We start from the raw sequence: 22,331 nt of genomic DNA on the forward strand, positions 1-22,331 counted from the left end.
CTGTCCTGCCTGGCACCCAACAGGAGCAGAGGCTGCCGGCACCTAGGGCCCAGCTGGAGCCAATGCAAGCAATGCATTTAAGACTGGTCAGGAGACTCAGCGGCAGCTGCTTTGTTCTCTGGGTCAGTTACACATTAACCCTCCCAGCCCCAGAGCTGATGCGGCTCAGCCCAGCTACAGGACAGACTTGGGTATTCCCATGTGAGCAGTGCCCCCATATGCCCACTGCCCCCCTGGGGCGCCAGCCACAGGCTGCTCAGCTGTGTGAGAGGACCCAGGGTAAGCAGGCTGCAGAACCAACCCCCACACGGGGGCCAGAGTCAGGACAGCCAACAGCTGCAGGGGCCGAAGGCTTAAACCCAAGGGTGAGGGCAGAAAGAAATTGGATATTTCCAAGCCTCCCATAAGGAAGAGCAGGGAACTGCCCCGCTTCTCCCACCCCAGCCCAAGCCAGCGTCACATTGACGATGAAGCCAGAGTGGCAGCAGAGAGGGGAGCGCCAGGGCGTGCTCTCCTGACGGGCAGGGCCCAGCTGGGGGCTGCACCTTGCCCATGTAGACGGAGAGACTCCGAGAGCTGGTGGGTCTTTGATCAGGGGAGTGTGAGCAGCCTGAATGTGGTGGGGGAAGGTAGGGGGCTCTGTAGAGAGCATCCTCCTGTAAATCTACATCTAGCCTCCCCCAGTCCCACACGCTCCTGCCTTCTTGCTACTTGAGTTTCCTCCATTTCAGCCTGGACGGTGACCTTGGGCTTTGCAGTGCTGGGGCTAGTACTGGGAGCCCTAGCTCTCTATGTGCGACCGAAGGGCACGGGGGGATCCTGCTGCATCTTCTAGGTGGGCCAGACATCCAGCAAGCTTCAGCTCTTAACTGCATGTGTAAAAGGGGCACCTAATTTTTGCTCTGAATGAATGCAGCTGCCCAGGCCGAATGGTAAATGCACTTTTGCACATGCCGTGCTCTGCTCTGCGCACGCAGCCACAGGAATCCGTGAGCCCCTGGGCACCTAACCGTTTGTTTTCAATCTGTCCCTTGAGACCCACGTCTGCAGCTATGCATGCAGGCCTCACTCTGCCCTCCCGCACAGCTGCGTGCCCGCCAGGAAGTCAGGTCGGAAAAGAGACGGGGCTGGCCTGCGTGCGGCTTGCTCTGTGACCTGTTAACCTTCAGTCTAAAAGGCAGCCTTCTCCCCCCCCCCCAGCAATCATTGAAAAGGTGGCAGGTTTTCCTGGCGTGCTGGTGATACACACCAGCCAGTTCACCCTCACGCTGAAACCACTGCCGCCTGCTCAGCTCTCAGCGTCATGCCTGCAGAGCCGGGACGGGACACCACATCCCTGCACCAGCAGGGCCCACCCAGCCTCCTGCAGACTCAACACGCGCCGCCCCAGGCCCCCGAGTCAATCCCGGCCCCTCGGTTGTGTATCCTAGCACAGGAAGTCCCTGCAGAGCGGCCAAGGCAGGGCGTGTGAGAGCGGCTGGCACGGCTGCGGTCCTGGGGCTCTTGCACCGTGGTGACGCCGGGCTCAGCCGCTCCCACTGCAGTTCCAGGGAGTTTGGCCATCGCCCGAGTCTGGCGTTGGGTCTGCCAGGGCCGTTGGCACAGGGTTGGCCTGGCCTCAAGCAAACACCTCGTTCTTCTCCAACTCCCCCCCTGCTGGCTCCAGCTCCTGCCGGCCCAGCTGTGCCGATGTGCTCCTGGGGACCCCCTGGGCTCTCTCCGCTGTGACCCCGACACTCTAGGGAGAATCCCCCTGGCCATGGGACTCTGGGATGTTTAACCTTCCTATGCATCCCTTCCCCAGAGGCCGAAGTGCATCTGCCCCCGTGGGCTGGCCTGACAGTTGCAGGCGTCTTAGGGTGTGTTGGGTGGGGGGAAGCGAAGAAGACAGGGCCCAAGACCATTCCCCCAATTCCATGGCCCAGGGAACCACGGGGACAGACTCCCTGCAGGAATGCTAGAGGATTGGACGTTGATCTTGCCTGTTGATCGATGGCCCCGGTGCACCGTACCCCGCACCCAGCAGCCAGCGGGTGTTCCAGCATCAAGGGCCCCACCTTTCCCCCAGAGCTCCCCACGCCTGTGCCCCAATTCCCAGGGCCCCACTGTGCCCAAAGTGGCAGGGGCTTGCGGTGCATTTCTGTATCCGGGGCACTCAGCGTGTCCCAATTCCTTGGCCCCCTGCGCACTCCGCTGCCCCTCTCCTCCTACACGCTGCTCCACGGCTCCGGCCGGTCCTCGCCCCCACAGGGAAGCTGCTCCCCACCCTCTGCAGCCTGGCTCTGAGCAATTCCCCCTGCGCCAGTGCTCCCCTGTCCCTACGCCAGAGACCCGGGGCTGTTTGGGCTCGGGTACAGGTGAGGTATTTCAGCACCAACAAACCCAGGACAGATTGCTCCGGGCCTGTCTGTGGGGCTGCCAGGGAGGCAGCCTGGATGCAACTGGGGTGCGGGCAGGAAAACTTTGCCCCGGGCGGCACCGACTAGCGGGAGAGCTGGTAAAGGCAGGGAAGGGGGGTAGCACCAGCTGACCTCACCAACCCCTCTGGGAGGGGGTTTAGAGCGGGGGAGGCGGGAGGGGCCGTCAGTGCTAATGAACACAAAAGGCAAAATGCTAAGAAGATACAGGACTGCCCCTCTGCAGGCAGCGGAAGGCCGGGCCTGGTGGGTGGCCAGTGAGCGCCAACCAGTGACCCCTTGGGCTCTGAAAATGCACCCTCGTGTCAGCCCCACGGCGGGGGTGGGGGGGTGCATGCCAGGCCGTTACGTGGCTCCCGTGGCGGCCCTACACCGTGGTCTCATACTCCAGCACTTCCTGCGAGGCCCCCACGCTGCGGTACTGCAGGCGTGGGGTAGCCGGAGAAGAATACTCCAGCGCTAAGATCGTCTTACGGAGCCGCCTGTCAATAAAATGGGCGTCCCAGGCAGGGTACTTCTTCCTGGGCAGATCTATTCGGATGACGGGCCCTTCTGTCCGTGGGGCACGGGTAACGGGGGTCGGGGGGACGCTTGGCCTGACCTGAAACACAGGCCCACAGCTGTCTCTGTCCCCTGGTACCCCTTCCCTCTCCCCTCCTGTAGTCCGCGGCAGGGAGCGCGGGGGGCTGGTGATAACATCCTCAGGGGGCCCCACGCAGGCGGCTGGCGCCTTTTTGAAAACGCAGCCTGTGGCCTGGGGGCCAAACATGGGCCCGTTGGGGTGCAAGAGGCAGTAGTAGATGAACATGAAGAAGACGCCCAGGGCGAAGCTGGAGGAGACCACGCAGACGATGAGTAAGGCGTCGAAGTCGGAGGTGGTCTGGCGGTCGTAGTACATGTACCAGAGCACGGTGAGGGCCGCGTTCTCCGCCAGCGTGATGACGTAGTAGACGGACATGCGGCAGCGGCTCTGGCCCTCCTTCACGTTGAACCAGCAGAAGACGTAGATGATGCCCACCACCATGTTGTAGATGATCTCCTCCCACTTGGACATGCAGAAGTCCGTCTCCCCCTGGATGATCCAGAAGGTCATGATGCACCAGTGCGTGACGATGAAGATGCCAAAGTACAGCTGGAACACGGAGGCAAAGAGGGCGAAGGCGATGGCGCGGGCGGCGATGGTGAAGAGATGCCAGAGGATCTGCACCACTGCCCCTTTGTAGGACATGGGCAATTTGTCCTCCCGCGAGTCCCGCAGCACCTTCTGGTAGGAGGCGATCATCCACGCCAGGGACACCAGGGAGGCCGAGGCTGAGAGACCTGTGGAGACACGGAGCGAGACAGGGAGTTGGAGGAGAGGGACAGCGGGAGGAGATGAGAGGAAAGAGAGAAGCTGGAACGGGGGAATGGCCAGGCTGGATCAGATCCCGGCTCCGTCTAGCCCGGTGTCCTGTCTGTGACAGGGCCCAGCGCCAGGTGCTGCAGGGAAAGGTGGCGCACGCCACAGGAGCTGCTAGGGGATAATCTGCCGCCACATTTGGTCCCTTCCTGGCCCCTCGTAGTGAGAGGCTGGTGTCAGCCCTGAAGCTGGAGGTTTTCTGTCCTTTCCAGGATGTTATCGACGATTGACAACTCGGCTATTTCTTTGACCCCTAGGAGCCTCCCAGCCCTTTCTGCCTCTTGCTAAATTCTTGGCCTCACCAGCTCCCTGTGGCAGTGAGTTCCACAGGCTCAGCCCACGGGGCGCGCGAAGCTTTTTCCTTCGCTCCGCTTGGAATTGGCCACCTTTGAATTTCCTGGACTGCCCCCTTCAGCGGGCGGTGACCAGAGGTGGGCGGAGGGCAGGAGGCGGGCCGGGCCGAGACAGAAGCAGAAGCGGGGCAGGGCGGGCGAGGGGGGGGGGTCTCTTACCCTGCAAGGGCTCGATGCTGGTCTGCTGCACCATGATGCTCAGCTGCAGCACCAGCTGCGGGGCGCTCTTCAGGAAGGCCTCCAGCAGCCGCAGCATGCTGATGTCTGCACTCTCGAACATCATCCTCCAGTAGAAGTGGCGCTGCCGGTGGTCCGACTGCCAGCGGCTCTGCAGGCCGAGGTACAGGGTCCGGAGGTACCTGTGCAGAAGGCAGGGAAGACAGCGGGTGAGACCCGGGCGAGCCGCGGCTCCCCACTCGGCCCTACGCCTTCATGGCAGAGACCGGCTGGCCCAGAGACGCAGTCTGGGCTGGGGGGTGGGCCGAGCCGGGGGACAAGAGCGAGGCGGCAGAATCTCGCCCTGTGGGGCCAGCGTCAGGCACTGAAGTTGGGGGGGCTCCAGGATCCTTCCATGTATTTTCAGATTCATCACGGGCACGTCAATAGCTGGACCCCTCCCGCCCCACCTGCCCGAATTGCGTTTAACTCCCCACTTCGCAAAGCCCTTAGAGATACCCGGAGTGCGACAGGAGCCCTGTAAAATCACACACGACTCTCACTTCCGTGCTACCTCCCCGGGGCTGGCGCCGTTCTGCCAACGCCTTTGCTGGGCGAGACGACGCGGGGCAGGACAAGCGAGTCCGCGTGCGAAGGCTTTGCTGTGCTCTAACTGCTGGAAGTCGCATGTTAATAGCTGTTACTGACGGGGGGCGGAGGGCCCCCGAGGCAGCCGAACTGGTGCGCTCCCCTCCCCTCCCCCGGGCCAGGTGGGGCAGAATGCCAGGGGCTCATGCAGGGGTCCCCGGCACACCGTGAAAGAAAGCCCCGTGCAGACTCCCTGCAGCAGCGTGCGCAGGAGGCTTTGGTGGCTGGGAGCAGCATGGGCGCGGTAGAGGACGGCTCAGCCTGAGGGCAATCAATCAATCAGCAAGAGACTAACCCACCCTCCCAGGGACCAAAGGAAGCCTGGGCGTGCTGGGCAGGGGCAGGAATCGGGCTTACACGGCTGCCCCTGTGGCCATGCCCCCCTCTCAGGACACTCGGGGGCTCCTGGCTGCACAGAGCCCGGTTGCCCACGCCACGGAGGCTGGCCTCTTTGCACACTGAGTCCCGGTCTATGGCCCTGGGACATCCCCGTACTTTTCCCCTGGAGGATGCAGAGCTCTGGCCTATTTCACGGGGCTCCTGGCCACGCTCTTTCACTGGCTTGCGTCCGACTGCACCCCGACGCCTGGCCTGTGGCGTGGCAGCGCTGCTCTCACACGGAGAACACCGCACGCCGCTTTCCCGAAGCGGACCATCTCTTTTTGCCCAGCCAGACTGAAGCCTGCCCCTCTCCCCCTGCCAGGCTGCTCATTCAGGAAGAAGGCAACAGCTGCTCTGACTGAGACCTAGGGAGGTGCAGGCAGGAAACTCACAGGGTTTTGATGACGGAGCCTTCCTTGGCTCTTGCTGCTGCCATCAGATGGCTTGTGCCTGCCATCTGGTAGCCAGGCCGGGGTCAGCGGAGGCGTTTGTGTGGATGCACGCTCGTGATTTACAGACAGGCCGGCCTTTTCCTTGCAAACAGGGGTCCCTTCCCTCTCCACAGCCGCAAGCCAAGACAGACCCGCTGCGCTGGGGCTGTGCTGAGCCATTGACAGGGGCCTAGGAAGAGGCATTTGTGTTGATTCCTTTTCCACTGGCCTCTGCCCAAATGAAGCAGAGAGCTCCGAGGCAGCCAGTGGGCCACTGGGATCCTGTCTGCACTCCAATCCGAGGTGAGGCTGCTGCATGTGCAGACACACCCGCCTGGCTTTGATGGAGCCAGCTCCACACACAACAGCAGACGGGTGGCTTCCTGAGCTCGCCTTCAAGGGCATGCACAAGGCTGGCGGGTATCACCCGGCTCCTGCCTGTGCGGCCACGGCTTCCCTGCTACTGGTGCCGGCACGTCTACACGTGCTGCAGCCACACCTCGGAGCGCAGTGTAGACAGACCCGCAGGGTGAGAAAGGTTCAAGCTGCAAATTCCCGTCCGTCTTCTCGCCCCTGGCCTCACGCGGTGGGAATTTCCCGCTGCAATGCAGGTCAGTGAGCAAGGCAGCGTGGGAGCCCTGCCTGACCCAGGCCATAAGGTCCCCGAGGTCTGAGCTTCCCCACAGCAGTGCCCTGTCACCCCAATCCCGGCTGTTCATTATCCCCCATTCACAGGTGCTCCAGGGATATTGACCCCCTGTGAAGGGAGCCGCAGTGCTGGCGCTCCTGCCTTAGCCAGCTCACGGGCCGGGGATTCGCAGGCAGAGGCTCCCTGTCCCTGTCCTGTCCCTGTCCCTGTCCCTCAGAGCTCACAGTCAATTACATCCTCGGCATTATTCCCTCCCCATTAAATCCCTCTCTCTCTTCTCACCCCAGGCAGGAGGAAAACTCTGCAAGCCGGGGGGAGCTGGATCCTGTGCACCTGCGCTGGCCTCAGCTCCACGCTGCTCCACTGCTGAAAGCGCCTCCGGAGGGGGTAGGAAGGTGAGAGACAAACGAGCAGGAGAACAGCAAGATTAAGCAGAAGGAAGTTGGACTATAAAGCTTCCTCCCAACCTAGTAAAACTGTCACACAAACTGATGGCCTTTGTGTCAGAGCCATAAACCGCTGCCAGTCGACTCCATTAGCTGGTGAGAGCCAGGAGAACACCTTATCCCAGCACTTTCAGCCCATCCATCAGCTCCACGGAGGTGGGGACTGGCCCCGCTCAGACAGCTGCAAGACACCAAGGCCTGGCGGCCCCCCCCCGTGCACACAGGAATGCGCTGGGTTCATTTGTTCATTTTCTCAGCCGCGATAAGTCAATGCTCCTTAGTGACTATTACCTGGGAAATGCTCCCCTGGCTGTGGGGTGCGTGATAAAAGGCTGAGCGGAGACAGGGCCGTATTTAGCCAGTAAAACCGTGAAGGGAAATTGCCAGGGAACAGACAAATAACGCTCCTCTGGCAGCTGCAATGTCATACGTCTTGCAAAGCCCCTGCAACAAACCGCCCTCGCGCGCAGTCAGCTCATCTGTGCCTCCGAGGGCTCCTGCTAGCTCCCGGCTCTCCTCCTCCCGTTAGCGCGGGAAGTGGTGTCCCACCGCCGGAGGGATCGCATCGAAGATTTCAGTGCGCGGAGAAGGGCAGGGAAGGATGCTCCCAGAGTCCCGTGGGACTTCCCGCTGGAGTCTCTGGGCGTGTTTCCCCCTGAATAACGCGGCTCCAAGCAATGCCCCGTGGACGTCAAGCACCAGGGGTTGGGCTACCTCCCAACCTGTGCACAGCCTGTGCGATCTTTGAGCTGAGAAAGATAGGAAGAACGGGATGAACCTGGGCAGGGGCGATCTGCAGAGGAAGGATGGTAGAGCAGGGGCCTGGAGTCCTTTTCCATAACAGCTTCTCACACACAGCACCAGCTCACATGTTCCTTCGGATGCCTTGTGCTAGGAGCCCTCTGTACTCAGGGTGGGGCTACATGAGGCTGTGTGAGCAGAGGGGGTGAGCTGCCTGGTGAATGCTTTCAGTGGGGTGGGCCACCGGTGCTGGAAGGTTTTACAAAGTTCTGCTCCTGGAAAGATCAACTTTGCAAAGCCGGAAACGGGGACGTCAGCTTCGGGGCATAGGGTTGGCTTTCTGCATGGTTTCTCCTGGAGGCCCTGGCTGGGCACGGCTGGGAGGAAGCTCAGATGGCTGAGTCTGCTGGGGAATCACTGCATCGCCATGGCCCGGCTGTAATTCCCAGTGCGGGAAGGTAATGCTGGTCCGGAGCTGAGAACACAGCACTCAGGAGCCAAGCTGAACAAATAACTGATTGTCCGTTTGGCGGCTGAACTGAAAAGTCCAAGGGAAAAAACTGGTTTGTTTCAAACCAAACTGATTTGGGGGGGATTTTCTTGGTGGGATAAAGCAGAGAAGGAAATATGCTGAGGTCAGCATGAGACGTTTCAAATGTTGAATCAAATCGGGCATTTTCAGAATGGTGGGTTTTGATTTCTTCAGAACAAAACCTTGAAATCGCTGTTGCCAGGTGCTTTGTCAGCCAGAGGTCTTTGCTGAATTAGAGCTGAGTTCACGGACAGGTTCAGGGTCCTGAAAAATGCGAGTTGCCGAAAATGTTTCACCCAGCTCTGCTCAGGAGGCACGAAGGGAGGGAGTCCACGGAAGGGAGCCTGGGAGAGTGGGATTTGGGGCTGTGTGTGAGACTCTGGCCCAGCGGGCAAACCGGAGTGAGCAAGGCAGCGTCTATTTACCAACCAGAGCCAGCTAGTGCTAGCAGTAACCTTAGAGCTAGGAGCATCAGTGGTGGCAGGGGGCCGGCAGCAGGTTGATCCGGGTGCAGGGTGTCTAGACGGTGCAGAATGCAGGGATCCAGGCACTGTTCTGCAGGACAGCCTGGCTCCAATGCGGGACAAAGGAGAGATGAGATGCCCCCCCGAAAGCTGCAGCTCGGTTCCGGACAGGGAGGAGCCAAAGAGAACATGGCAGCAGAACTCCACACCTTGCACAACTCCACATAAAAGTCTGGCCCCAAGGCATTAGTCCTCATCTAGGATGCCTGGCAGGCCAGGGCCTGGGGCTCCGCCAGGTGTCCCGCTCTTCATCCAGCCCAGCAGGCATGCAGCGAGCTGCAGGCACCGCTCGGCTCCCAGAGCTCAGCGGGAGGGATTTGGGCAGGAGGAAGAAGAAAGGGGGAGTGCGCAAGGCGTGGCGTGGGAAGGAGAGAGGATGAGATCATGCAGCAGCAGCAGGCTGGGGGGACAGGGCAGGGCCGCTGGGACCTGAAATACAGCTCATCCTCAGACCTCCCGCAGGAACCACACCAGCAGGAAGTGCGGGGCAAGCGGATAATATTGGATCCTGCCCTGGGAATAGTGCCTGTTCTTTGCTCTAATGGGGCAGTCCTTTTTATACTGAAGCAGACAGATGAATTTGCCCCGGAGGGAGGGAAAGTGCGGGACAGCCAGCAGCACCTGTGCTCAGGTAGGGATAGGTGGGCAGGGGGCCTCTGCTGGAAATCCTGGGTCTTTCTGACTTCAGCCCGACAGCTGGGCCTGACTGAGTCCGTGGCAAATGAACTGCACGACCCTCTTCCAGTGAAACATGCACCACTAGCCCCTGGAACCACCTTGTCTTTAAACGAGCACTGAGCCACCCTCGCGGCTGCTGCTCCGTGTGCTGATATGGAGCCGACTGGCAGAACCGGAGCAGCGGCTCCCCAGCCTCCAGCGGAGGAAACTTTCCCCAGTGTTGTAGCCACCTCTTGCACACACCGGCAATGGAAACTGCCAGGGAAAGGAGCCCGGCCCTGAAGGATGCTCTGACTAGCATGAAACCGCAGGGAGGGAAATTTGCAGGGGATGCTGCAGGTTCCAGAGCAGCTGAAAAGTGACAATTGGGCTGAGGGGAGAAGACCCAGCAGCGTGGGGTAATTTGGACGGTGCGTGGGCTAGGGTGGGTGCCTGGACCCTGGAACGAGGGAGCAGCAGAGGAGGGAGAGATGCCCCTAGAGACAGAGGGAAGATGGATAATGCCCGCAATACCTTTCTGCCGTGGCAGACTGGTGTTGGAGCTGCCCACCCCGCCCTGCTGATGCCCTGTCAGGAATACATGCCCCCTGCTGCCAAGGCCTGGCTGGATTTAACCAACTACACAGTGCCTGGCTCCTGCTAAGGGACCCGGCCTGCAGTGCTAGAGCCCTGCAGAAATCTCAGAGCCCCACTAAAGACAGCCCGGCAGAACTGGAGTCCTGCTAGAGATCCCCTCCGTGTGGCGGGGGAAGCCCTCCCGGCTGCTGGTGCACTGGAAAGGGGTGTCTGGTCTGTGGGATGCAGACACCAGGGGAGAAGGGAGACGAATGAACAAAGGGGGGAACAGAGGGGAAGTGACGGACAGTAAGACAGACAGACTGCCAGAGGGATGGGGGAAGGCAGAGTGGGACTGAAGGCTGGGATGGGTGGTGGAGCGATGGGGGGCCCCTCTGCTGTCACGGCGCTGGCAGTGCCCGGGCAGGCCGCGTGACCCAGGACACTGTCGTCTGACAGCTATTGTTAATCCCACATTCTCAATATACAGCAGGGAGGGCGATTCACAGAGCTCTCGACAATTTCCCAGCTGCACTGAACGGCCAGGATGTCTGGCAGTGGCTCTGAATGGTGCAAACCTCAATCCGTTGCTTTGGGAAGGCAGGGAAGGGCCTGGATGAAAAGAGACCCTTATCGCCGCCGGAGCGAGCTGAGAGCAGAGAAGAAATTCTGCCAGCCAGCAAACCACACGCCGGCCTGCCTTCAATCTGCGAAAGTAACGAAACCGCGACCTGCGGGTGGCCGGGATGGGAGACACCAGTGCATCTCACCCCAGGTCCCTGGATCTCCCTCCCTGGCCATCACCCCATCTCTTCGTCCTGCAGGGTTTGTTCCCTGAGTGCCTGCGCCGCTGCCAGCATGGGGCCTGAGGAGCATCAGGTGGAAAGCGACGGAGTTGAAAAGCTGCGATCTCCTGTGTGAACGGGTTCGTTCCTGGTGCACCGTACGGAAGGCTGGGCAGCTCGCTCACTCGCTCGCCAGCCTGCGTGGCCGGGCTGAGAACAGCTCTTCCCTCAGCGTAACGCGAGGACAAAAGGCCCTTTTTCCGGTGCAGTGTCATGCTCAAGCGGTCGCTGGGATAGTGCCTTTAGGAGCTGCTTTAATGGCCTCGTTTCCTTATTTCCCAGCCCCCTCACCCCCCCGCTTTCTGCAAGATAGTTACGCATCTCGCCTGCCGAGAGTCACCGAAGGACCTTCAGAGCATTGGCAGCCCAACGGAACATTAGCGTCAGCAAATAATGCGATTTTAATAGTTCAATTCCAGTTTCATTATGTGCCAATTACGGCTGTGTGCTGGCCGGGGACCCTGCCGCCAGGCTCCCGGCCTCCAAGCTGGTTATTTGCATTAGTGTAAGAACGAGGGTTTAATGTGCTGCTCGGAAGGCGGGGCTAATTCGAGCAGTTTGTGCAGCCCAGACCTCCCTGCTCCCTCTCAGACAGGAGACGCGTCCTCCACCAGGCCCCAACCGGGCAAAGCCTCAGCTACGTGTTTGTAGTTCAGCACGTGTGCAAGCCCTTGGATGTCCGGGCTCAGGCTGTGTCTGCGCAAGGGAGCAAACAAGGCAAAGTCCTGCTGTGTGCCCGGGATCCCCTCTCTCGTGCAGGACACGGTCTGACCTCACGGGAGCCCAAGTTCACCCGCACCAAACGGGTTTTAACACCCTAGCAATAGCTGCAGCTTTTGCTCAAAGGACAAGCCAGGGCCGGTGTCCAAGCCGGGTGTGAATGTGTTTTCTGCAGTGGCATGTGCAGACGTCTCAGAATCCTCCACCGCCCTGTTCTGATGGAGAACGGGGAGGTTTTAGTCACAAAACACAAATAAAATAACAACCAGACCATCTTTAACAGCGTTTCGCTCTTCCTAGCACTTTACACACACTAACTTCCCCTCCCCCAGCAGGTAGGATCACTTTTGTTTTGCAGCTGGGGAAACTGAGGCACGGAGCACTTACATGCCTTGCCCAGGGCCACGGAGGGAGACGGTGCCAGGAGTTTCTGGTTCCACGCACCCCTCCCTCTCTGCACGTGTCAGCTACACAAGCTGCTGCTTCAGGATTGAAGAGCTCAGCCTGGGGGAAGCCCCACTGCTCTTTTGCCTTCCATTGCCAAGCTCCTGCTGCCTGCATGACCTGAGAAGTGCAAAGGAAAGCCTCCGCCATCAGGCAGAGCAGGAGAGTGCTGACAGGGCATGGGCTCAGCTCGCTGCACCGGGCTCTGGCGAGGACCAGGAGCTGGATACCATCTGTTAGAAATCGACTCAGCCCAACGCCTCCCAGTGCAGCCAGGCTGCACCCTACAGCTTCCTGTGCCAGCTCCTCTCTCCCCTGATCTTCCATCGGAACGACCGCTGCTCTGCCTCCTGAAAAGACTCCGAGCTGGGCCCTGTTTTCACTCACTCACTCGGGTAAATCCGGAGTACCTGCACGGAAGGCACTGGAGCGATGCTGGCGTCAAAGACGCTGACGCGAGCCCTCGGCTTGTCAGGCAGAATCCCCTGCCCCCCAGTTCTGCTGGCTTATTTACCACCTTGCACCAAAACTTCTTGCCGAAGTTCTGAGCGCTGGCGACAGAGGCACGGGCTGGAAGGATGCTGCGGTTGCAGGATCCTGTGACTCGATCCCGTGTCTCCAAAGCAGGAGCAGGTTTTGGGGTCCCAAATAAATCCTTTAAAAGCCCCGCCAGCGAAGCACTGGGCAGAGCACGCCGTGCTGCAAGCCGGCTGAGCAGTCTCCGCGCTGGATCTGCCGTGACATCCCCTCCATGTCCACTGGCCCCTAGTGTGCCAAGGAGCCAGACATGCAGACTGCAAACGCAGGTTACGTCAGAGCAGCTGGATATCACCTGGGCACGGGCGTGCAGGGCGGCTTGTGTCGGCGCTGCACGGGCACACCAGGAGTGCTGTGCTGATGCACGACGCAGAGCAATCTGGCGAGGTATTCCCCTGTGCCGCATGCCGCTGCCTGCGTGCAGGGCGGAGGTGGAGCTGCTGGCTGCTGACTTAAACCAGCCAGATGCACGGGCCATTACAAGAGCTCCACGTGGAGCTAAATGGGTGAGGGAGGCTGGGAAGAGGCACTTTAACGGCCAGCCCCAGGAGTGTCCCGTGCCGGAGGGCTGCCGGCTCCGGCCGCTGCTGGAACCTGCAGTGCTCGCTGTGCATGTCTAAAATCCGAGCCACGTGGTGCTCGCTGTCCATCTCCAGCGCCGGCTGCTTTGCAGGCCGCCAGCACTCTGCAAGGTGTGCTGTGAACTCCCAGAGAAGGTCATTCTGTGGGGGTGTCGGTCTGGTAGCCAGCTGGGCTAGTGGTCTGGCAGCAGCTCCACAGTGTTTTTCAGCCTGGTCGTTCTAGAGAGGGCCCTGGCGGGGCTGAATGTGCTGGCCCTCAGTCTCCCCGCCCCCACCCCCCCTTAGGCTCCTGTCATGAGGTGCAGAGGAGCAAGGAAGGGGGACCCAAGCCCACCCACCAGGTCCCGACCCAGGGCCTTAGAGGCGCGTTACAGTGTCTGAACCAGTGGTTGGCCCACCCCAAGTCATGCTCCCGCTGCCGCTTTCTGCCAGGCTGTGGCTCCCCCATTCGGGGCTGGTCAGAGATTCAGCTGCATCCCCCGGGGGGGACAATGTCCCATTCATCACAGTCTCCTGAGTTTCCAACGCCCAGTGGGAGGGGAGGGGCGTGCATTGTGGTCACTCCTCTTCCAGCTCCCGGTGTCAGCCTGGCCTCCTGGTGCAGCCTGTAGCTCTTCTCCCAGTCCTGGCCTGCTGGTGCCCTTTTAATCTGTCCCTCCACCTGGAGCATGCCCTGAAGCTGCTGAGCGGTGGGCCCTGCCTGGCCCTGGGTTAACGACACTTTCTTCAGCCATGGAACTTTCCCGAGTGGCCAAAGCGGTCCTAAAAACGGAGCGTCCGACCCCGCAGGCGACACGCTAGAAACCCTCGTGTAGACTGATGGACTGGAACGTTACACTTGAAAAGGCTTCTGTCCATTTCAGTGCTCGGGTGCAATCCGCTGGGGCCACGCATCCGCCAGCTGGGGTTCCCGCCCCCCAGCGGATGTGACGCTGGGTTTTCCCTTGCGGTCCCCCTGTGAGGAGTGGCAGGAATAAGGATGCAGCCCGTGATGCCCTGTGGAATGTCGGGGGGTGCAGGGAGCTGCCACCAGGAAGCAATAAGGACTGCTAAGGGTGGGGAGTTGGGGATTGCTGGACCTGGAGGCCAGTCAGGGTCTTCAGCTTTTGGGTTTGCTGCCTAAGAAGACCTATTATGTCCCGGTGCACCTGCATCTCCTTTTCCTGCTGGGATTCCTGGGCCCCTCTCCTGCCTGCTCTGTCCTTCTCCGAGCCATCTGCCATGGTGGCCCTCCAGGTGCTTTGTCTGCAGTTCAGTGCAGCAGTGGCTTGTAGGATCTTGCTGGACACATCCTCCTTAGTTGTCTTCTTGCTCCTCCTCTTCAGAGTCAGGTGCTCTGCGGGTGTGGAGGGGATGCCCCTCAAGCCTGCAACAGCTGATAAAAGCTGACAGCTGCATCACTGAATTTACAGTCACAACAGAAAGGGAAAGAGAAGTTTCAAAACTCCCATGGAAACTTGCAGTAAGACACACTTATTGGTGCTTCAGCTTTGGGCAGGGGAAAGGAAATTCAGGTGCATGAAACAATCAAATTCCAGCCCCTATTCCATGGGTACAAATACCAGGCTACGGCCCTGCATATTGGAACTATTTCCCACGGCAGGGGGTAACAAAGACACAAAGGTCCCGAACCCCTGCACCACTAGCCTATTTACTGCAGTGGTGCCGCCAAACTCACGGCAGAGTGGCGTGGGAAAGTGTCCTAGCGCAGAGGAAGAAATAAGGCAGCCCTTCCTAGAAACCTCCAGGAAACGATTGCAGGATATCTCCATGGATGTTTCAGTGAGATCTCCCAGGAGATACAAGGGTAATCAAACAGCTCCGCATGGCCCCCAGCCCAGTGGGGGAAGGAAAAGCCCATGCTGGCTGTGGTGCTGCTGTCTCTTCTCATGTGAGGAAAGCGGTGAGAAGTTGATTCCTGTGACTTGTTGGCTTGGGCACAGGCCAGGCACCATCTTTACATTGAAACTTGGTACGGAAAAATGCAGGCAGGCATTTACCCATGGTCCCTTCCCCTTCATCGGTCTCATCCCTGCTCGGCTGGCTAGAGACTGGTGGAGTCTCCAATGGGTCCCGGCTCATGGTGTGGCTAGAGCCCCCTGCCACATCTCCTTCCTCTTGCTGCTCCTCCCTGTTCACGGCAGGGGTCTGCGTCTCCAGGTGCTGCGAGGTATCCACAGAGACTTGCCAGGTGCTGGTGGGTCTCTGCCAAATATGGCAGGCAGCTCGTTGTAAAAGTGGCTGTTCTCTGGCCTAGCATCGGCTGGATTGTTGGCGTCCCTGGCCCTGCGGTAGGCCTGGCCTGGTTCCGTTGCTTTCACACGGCACTGCTGCTGATCCGGGCCATGCCCCTTTTGCCTGCAGCGCTGGTGCAAGCTGTTCGTAGGTGTCCATGTTTCTGTGGCTGGCCCACAGGGGCGCTTGCATCGCCTCTTCTCCTCACCGGGCCAGGAGATCCGATCCCTCCTGTCTAGTCCAGGCAGGAGCGTGGCTAGAGCACGGCGCCGGCATGGCCAGCTGGGCAGCTGCACACAGCAAGGGGGAGCTGCTCAGAGTGCTGCCACGCCGGACAGCCGGGACAAGGCCTTTACAAATCCCGCGGGGAGTTCTGGGGACTCATCTCTTTGGGGCAAGGACCATGGACATGTGTCTGCCCCTCACTGTCAGTCAGCTCACGCTACGGGGCGAGGGGCGTGGATGGGGCAGACAGACACACAGACACAGACTCTCCGTCTCCGAGGCTGCACTCAGAGCTGGCCCTGTCTGACGTGAGAAGGACTGGTCCAGCGTGTGCTTTGTCCTTGATGAGGAGGCCAGGGGCGGCTTGGGAAGAGGTGCCAGCAGCTGGCCGGGAGCGTGGGATTACCGTAGTGTCAAGCAGCCCCAGTTAGTCGGAGATCAGGGCCCACGGTGCTAGGAGCTGTACAAACAGATCGGCGGGGCTGCACACACCAGGCAGCTCCTGGCTACCCGAGAAAACACAGGCCACAGCTGTGGCGAGGCGAGCCACAGGCTTCCAGGAGCCCACTCAGCCCAGAAAGATGTCAGAGCTCTTCTGCTGCCCTTGTTCTCAAGCTGGGGCGTAGCCAATCCAGATCCACAGGGAGCCCTCCTCCTCCCTCTCCAGGGTGTGCAAGGGAGCCCAGACACCAGTGACCTTACCCTCTGGAGGGAACCAAACTCGCTAATTGGGCTTGTCATTGTGATGATACCGCTGTCTGCAACGCACAACGGGCCAATTGGCGCACACAAACCCTCCGGCAGTGCCTTCCCCTCGGTGCAGCCAGCAGCTGCTGTGCACAGTTCATTACTGAAACAAAGGGAAAGGGGCGGGATAAGGAACCACAAAACAGGCACATCTGCTAATCCACGATCTCCAGCTCGTCAGGGATTCAACAAGTGACCCTGACTCCCTCCCTTCCCCACCCTCCGTTTTCATTGCGGGGCACAATTATTCTCCCATCATTCTGTCAGCTCCATAGATCTCATTAAAACAAGATTTCATCTCTCATCAACTTGCCAGAATGAAATGCTGATTCTTATTTGTTATGCATTTGATCATATAGTTTATGTATCAACTCAGAAAAATATCCTGTCTCGCACTGACAGGGCTCAGCTAGGTTTTTGCGAACCAAACACAGCAGCAGCTGCATGAGAAATAAGAAATCAATTACTTACGAAAAATCATTTAATTTTCCAAAACCGACGATCAAGCAGAAATCTGCAGAGAAGGCTATAAGGGCTAATTACTGCCTTCTTCATATTAAAAAAAATCCAAGGAACACTCGTGTAAAAATGAATATGAAGGGTTTGGACAGCAGCTCTTCTCTGAAGAGTCTGTTGAACGACTTGGTTTGTTGTCATAAGCAGTTAGCCCTTCAGTTGCTGGTGTGTCACATTAAACCTCCCGTCTCCAGAATACACCTGTTGAAATCACATTCTCATTTGCAAGCATCACGCAGAGACAAACCGCTCAGCAAGTGGCCAGCTAAAGATCCTCCTTATTAGCCTCATTCGGAGTGATATCAATAATCCAAAACAATACCAGCATCTTCTCAGCTCCTTCGCCAGCCAGCGCAGTCCTTAACTTGTTCCAGTCACTGACTCTCATTTTCAAGAGTTGAAACAAACAAACCAAAAAAGAACCTAGCCCCAACTGTAACTAAATCCATTAATCATTATCCTGAGATGAAAAAACAAGAGAGACACACTGATCTAAAAGTAACTGATACCGAGAACAATTTTCCTAAAAGGCAATTTGGGATATTATTCCATAATTCTGTATTTGAACAAGGAGAAAATTGCTTTTCCGCTGCAGCCATTTTAATCCATTATACGTCTTGCAAAGTGAAATAATTAGAAAGAGCTCCATGTGGCACAGTCTGAATGATGTCACATCAGCGCATTGATTAAAGGCTTTCGAGCCCTCCTTTCCCACCCACCCCCAATGCTTCGTCAAATCCCACTGCGGGCCCACAGCCACTGGGTGTCCCAGCTCACGCTCTGAGAAACACTGGATCATACCCCAAAAAGCCCAGTGCACTGCCAAGGAGAAATGGACAGTCACTAGAAAGAGACGACAGGGGAACTGGCTGATTTCAATACAAGTTTTTCTTTAATGGGCCAAGTTTATATCCAAGAAAAGAGTGTAATTAGGGAATCAAAGGCATCGTTGCTTGTTCGAGTGGTCAGAGCAAAGGCCTGGCAGACAGAAGGGACGTGCATTCCAAGGGGACTCCTGTGGCCAAAGGCACAGGATTAGAAGGCAGGCAATCTACATTCTGTATCCAGCTCTGCCACAAACCTGTGGATCCACACAGGCAGACTCTTGCACCCACACAGGGGTCTGCTGAAGTCCCCCTTCTGGGGGACAAGGGTCTACACATGTGGACCCAGTTTCAGGAATAAGGGCTTTGCTTTTCTGTATCATCACAGGCAAGTAATTTATCCTTGCTATTCCCACTTTAGATGGGGATGATGATAAAATTGAAGCACCTGGAGGGCTAATGAAATGTCTGCCAAGCGCATTGAGATCCTTTCCTTGAGTGAAAGGTGACATAGAAATGCCAAGTATAGTTAATATTCATTCAGGCAGAGCCAACGAATGACCTCTGAGCTATTGTGTGACCTCTGGGAAATCACAGGGCCTCTGACCAACCCAGATGTGAAACTGGGTGAAAGCGGAACATGACTGCGAAAACAGATGCCACATTCGAGCCAAGACATTACAAGACAGAGAGAAATGAAAACCAAATGCAAATACTTGGTGTGATGTGCACAGGCTGGAGAAGGCTGTCCCCTTGGCATGTGCACATGCTCTTATTAACGCTAATGGGAGTCAGGCAAGCGTGTCAAGGGGAGAACAGACCCCAAAGGACTTTCTCTCCCTTTGATATTTCTACATTTAGTGAAGATAGTTTTGACCTTTTGCAAGCAAAGTGGGTAGGAATTTCTAAACCGAGAAATCTTATCAGCATGAGACACACGATGAAACACAGCCTGATCTGGGATGCCAATGGTTGGCGGGTTGTATCTGTGCAGACTGACTGCATGAGGGCATTTAAGACTGGGCTGGAAATCTGCATGCAAGGAAACGTCCCTCTTCTCGCCATTCATAATTATGGAAGTCCAGAACTGGTCCAATGTTAAGGCATCCTTCCCAGCATTTGTACACTTGCCTGCGGGTAGTGACTAGATCACACCTGTTCACTCTCAAGCAACTGATACCATCTCTGTGGGCTACCCAGGAGAACGATGGTGCATGTTTATTGTGAATGGGCTGAGTACAATGGACTTTAGTGGACTGCTACAGTAGCTTTAAATCAGGGTAAGCTAAAAACTAGTGCTCTGCAGCCAGGGCACGTTCTCGGGCCCATCGGCACCCACAACATGTGTGCCTTCGTTTCGGTGGCTGCCAGAGAAAGTGGAGCATTAGCAGCTCTAAGTGCCCAGCTGCAGACTGAGGCTGGGGTACAATGCACTCTGCAGGTGCACACTGTGCTCGCGAAAGTGAACCTGGGCCCGAGCCCTTTACATTCACTGACTGAACGTGAGCTGTGATGTGCAAAAGGCCCCCGTGCAACATGCCCAGGTCCACACCAACAAAGGAGCTCAGGAAGAAGTCTTCTCTTCACAGGCCCAGTCTGTACAGCAATCGTTCAATACCTCTTAGAAACTGTCACGTCCACCCGCACCCAATCCAGCCTGGCTAACGGCTTCCATAAATTGCGGGTAACTGGTCACCGGAGCAAGCCCAAGATTAGAAAGAGACTGATCTGCAGTTTGAGTCCAACGTGTCAAGGAGATCAGTTCTGAGAGCTACCCCTTTCCCTGGCTTAACACCCTACCAGGGTACAGCAGATCAAGGGGGCAGCTTATTTACAGAACCAGGAGCAAAACAATGAACAAATGACTACGAGGTCATTGTAGCTGAGCCCTTCCCACTGGTGGTCCCTGGACAACTGGCTAACAGTCTGTACACAGCCGGCTGGTCCCCAGCTGCTGGCTCCTCCTCGTTTCCAGCTGCTACAGCCCATTCAAGACAGTTTTTGCACAACGTATTTCCCTAATATCACTTTTCCTAATAAGCACTTGCTGCAGATGCCACGGGGCTGTTATGGGAGCACGAATGGGAAGGAAGGAGGTCTATGCAGTCATGAATGAGGAGGGACAGACAATCTCACCAGTCAGATGCGCTCTATACTGTGAAAAAGTTTGAGAACCCTTATGCTACCTGATCATAGAAAGAGTCAGAGACAAAAACCTCCACACAGACGTGCTGAGCCCAGCAGGGCCACAGAATACAAAAATACAGGGGTGGGATAACACCGGAACGTGAGCTAAAATCGTCAGTTGCTAGTTCCTTTTTTTCAGGAATTTGCCATGGTCCCTCTCTTTCTCAGCATTAAGTTCTCTAGAAATCAGCTCCATCGCAGAGCTCCAGCTCTTTCACCCTGTGCTGTCTGTAGCTCTGTGAATCTGAAAGGGAGTGCTGCAGGCTGTCTGGGATGGAGAAGAGAAAGGGAAGCTCAATAGTCTGGCCCTAGGAAACAGAGATGCCAGGAAATGATCAGCTCAGAGCTCTGGAGAGCCAGGGGAGATGCAGGCAGTGGAGCTGACCTCTGTTCTCTCTCATCCTGCTCCACTGGACCTTCTTTAGTCCCAGCTATTTTGGTGGGGAGCAGATTAATTAAATGGAAGAGGAAAGGGAGAAAGGACGGGGACAGACCGGACCTGCTATGGCTCAAATGCTACCCCACCCCTCCACATCCAGTGTGATCCCCCTGACTTCCCTGGGTGTGCTGGGCACAGAATGGGATCCTGATGTGAGCCAAAGGCATCCAGCACCCTGCAGGATGCTCTCAGCACTCACAGGATCAGGCCCTGCCGGGAACCAAAGCAGAGCAGTTCATTTTCTGGCGGAAGCGGTTAGCGGATCAGAACGTTGCAGCACTTCAGCCCCCGGCTGCTCAGGTGCTCCCTTGTAACAGGGACCAGAAAGACGCCGCGTTCACACCTGGCCTGGCTTCTGCACACATGCATTTCAGGCTGCTGCTGTTTCTTACATCAGGCAGTGGCAGTGGGGGAAATGGGGTGCAGGCTGGGTAGGGGTGAGCCTGTCATCTGTCTGGTGCCTTTTCATCTGGCACTGTCCCCTCCGGCCATGAAAATGTGACATTTCAGAACAACCCCCAGCCCAGCTCTCTCCTCTCTACCTGAACGGCGGGGCTCACTGGAGGGAGTTTATATAATCAAGCATCTCCCCCCCCCCCCCGCACACACCCACCCCCCCTCAGGGGAAGCAGCCCCAGTCTCCATTCCCTCCCCCCTCTGCGCCGGCTGTCTCAGGGCACCAGCTCTCCCCTGCTCGGAGCTAATGAGCCCCAGGTATCTGGTTACAGCAGACACAGACAGACAGACACCCGTCCCTGCTCTGGCCCAGCGGTTCCACCCTGGGGGGGCGCGGCTGTAACCGAGGCCAGGACTCCCGCTAAAGCGTTGCAAATTCGGAGCAGGAGAGCCGGGGTCGGGGGGGGGGGGGGGGACTCTGGCAGGCGTGGGGGGGGGGGGGGCCCGCGTTGGGGGCCTAGGCCTGAGGGGCCCTAGCCCCGCTTGCTCGCTGGTGTCCAGCCGCGGCAGTGACCGAAGGCGGGCTGCAGGCTCCCCAGGTGGGCAGCGCCTCTCCCCCCATCCTCGGGGGAACCCCAGCTACACCCCCTGCGCCCCAGAGCCCCGGGAGGGCGCCTGCCCCCCCGGCCTGGCAGCCGAACTCCCCGGGGGGGGAGGGGGGCAGATCCCTGGGTCCTGGACCGCTCCCCCGCCGTTCCCAGCGGCAGGATGGAGAAGAGAGAGACCGGCTGGATCCCGGGCCCGGCCCGGTGCGCGGGGAACTGGCCTGGCCGGGGCCGAGCCGGGCCGGGGCCGAGCCGGGGCCGATCCTTCCCCCCCCCGCGCGGACCCGCCCTACCTCCAGACCTGTCCCAGCTGCAGGAGGTGGATGAGGGACTGCAGGATCCAGATGCAGAGGCGGCAGCAGCCCCGGCTGCGGTAGGCGGCGGCGGGCGGCGGCGGCGGCCGGGGGGCGGGCGAGAGCAGCGCGGAGCCGGGCCGGCCGCTGTCCTTGGTGCTGGCGGCGGGCGGCGGCGGCGGCGGCGGGGAGCCGGGTCCCGGCGCGGGGGGCGCCGCGTGGTCGTAGACGAACCAGCGGAAGCTGAGCAGCTGCACGACCAGCGAGGGCAGCAGCACGAAGAGCAGCGTCAGGCCGAACCACCAGTAGCGGCGCCGCAGGTAGTAGTCGGCCGCCAGCCACAGGTCGCTGGCCCCGTCCGAGAAGAAGACCAGCAGCGCGCACAGCACCCAGCAGCCGTCCAGCAGGCGGTACTGCCGCAGCGCCGCCGCCGCCCCGCCGGGACCGGCACCGGCCACCGCACCCCCGCCGCCCGGGCGCCCCCCGCCGCCGCCGCCGCCGCTCTCCGGGCCCTCCATGCGCACCGCCCCGGCCCCGGCCCCGGCCCCGGCTCCGTCCGACTTCGCGGCCATGATGGAGGAGAAGGAGGAGAAAGGAGGCAGCCGGAGAGACTTCCGGAGGGAGGGCGGGCGGGGATGGAGCCGGGCTGGCGGGGATGGAGGCAGGGGAGGGGTGGAAGGCAGGACCCCCCCTTCCTCCTCCTCCTCCTCCTCCTCCTCCGCCGCCGCCGCCGCCCCGAGCCCGCCTCCCCCCTTCCCCAGGCCAGCCGCAGCCGGAGCCTTTCCGGAGGCGGGTTTGCCGGAGCCGGGGTCCCTCCCCCGCTTTAT

At 58.9% G+C, this 22,331-nt stretch overlaps 1 protein-coding gene across 1 annotated transcript; it reads right to left on the reverse strand.

The window, feature by feature from the left end:
• Positions 1-125: 125 nt before the first annotated feature.
• Positions 126-22,076, reverse strand: XKR7 (XK related 7). The gene is made up of 3 exons (XM_067554569.1): positions 21,505-22,076; positions 4,329-4,528; positions 126-3,737 (listed from the first exon to the last, which is right to left on the reverse strand). Exons 1-3 carry the CDS (start codon positions 22,074-22,076, stop codon positions 2,785-2,787), a joined length of 1,725 nt encoding a protein of 574 aa, XP_067410670.1. The 3' UTR covers positions 126-2,784.
• Positions 22,077-22,331: the final 255 nt, after the last annotated feature.

This window comes from Emydura macquarii, unplaced genomic scaffold (assembly GCF_026122565.2).
Source record: "Emydura macquarii macquarii isolate MOO-44397 ecotype Brisbane River unplaced genomic scaffold, CSIRO-AGI_Emac_v2 contig_1483, whole genome shotgun sequence".
Classification (NCBI taxonomy): Eukaryota; Metazoa; Chordata; order Testudines; family Chelidae; genus Emydura; species Emydura macquarii.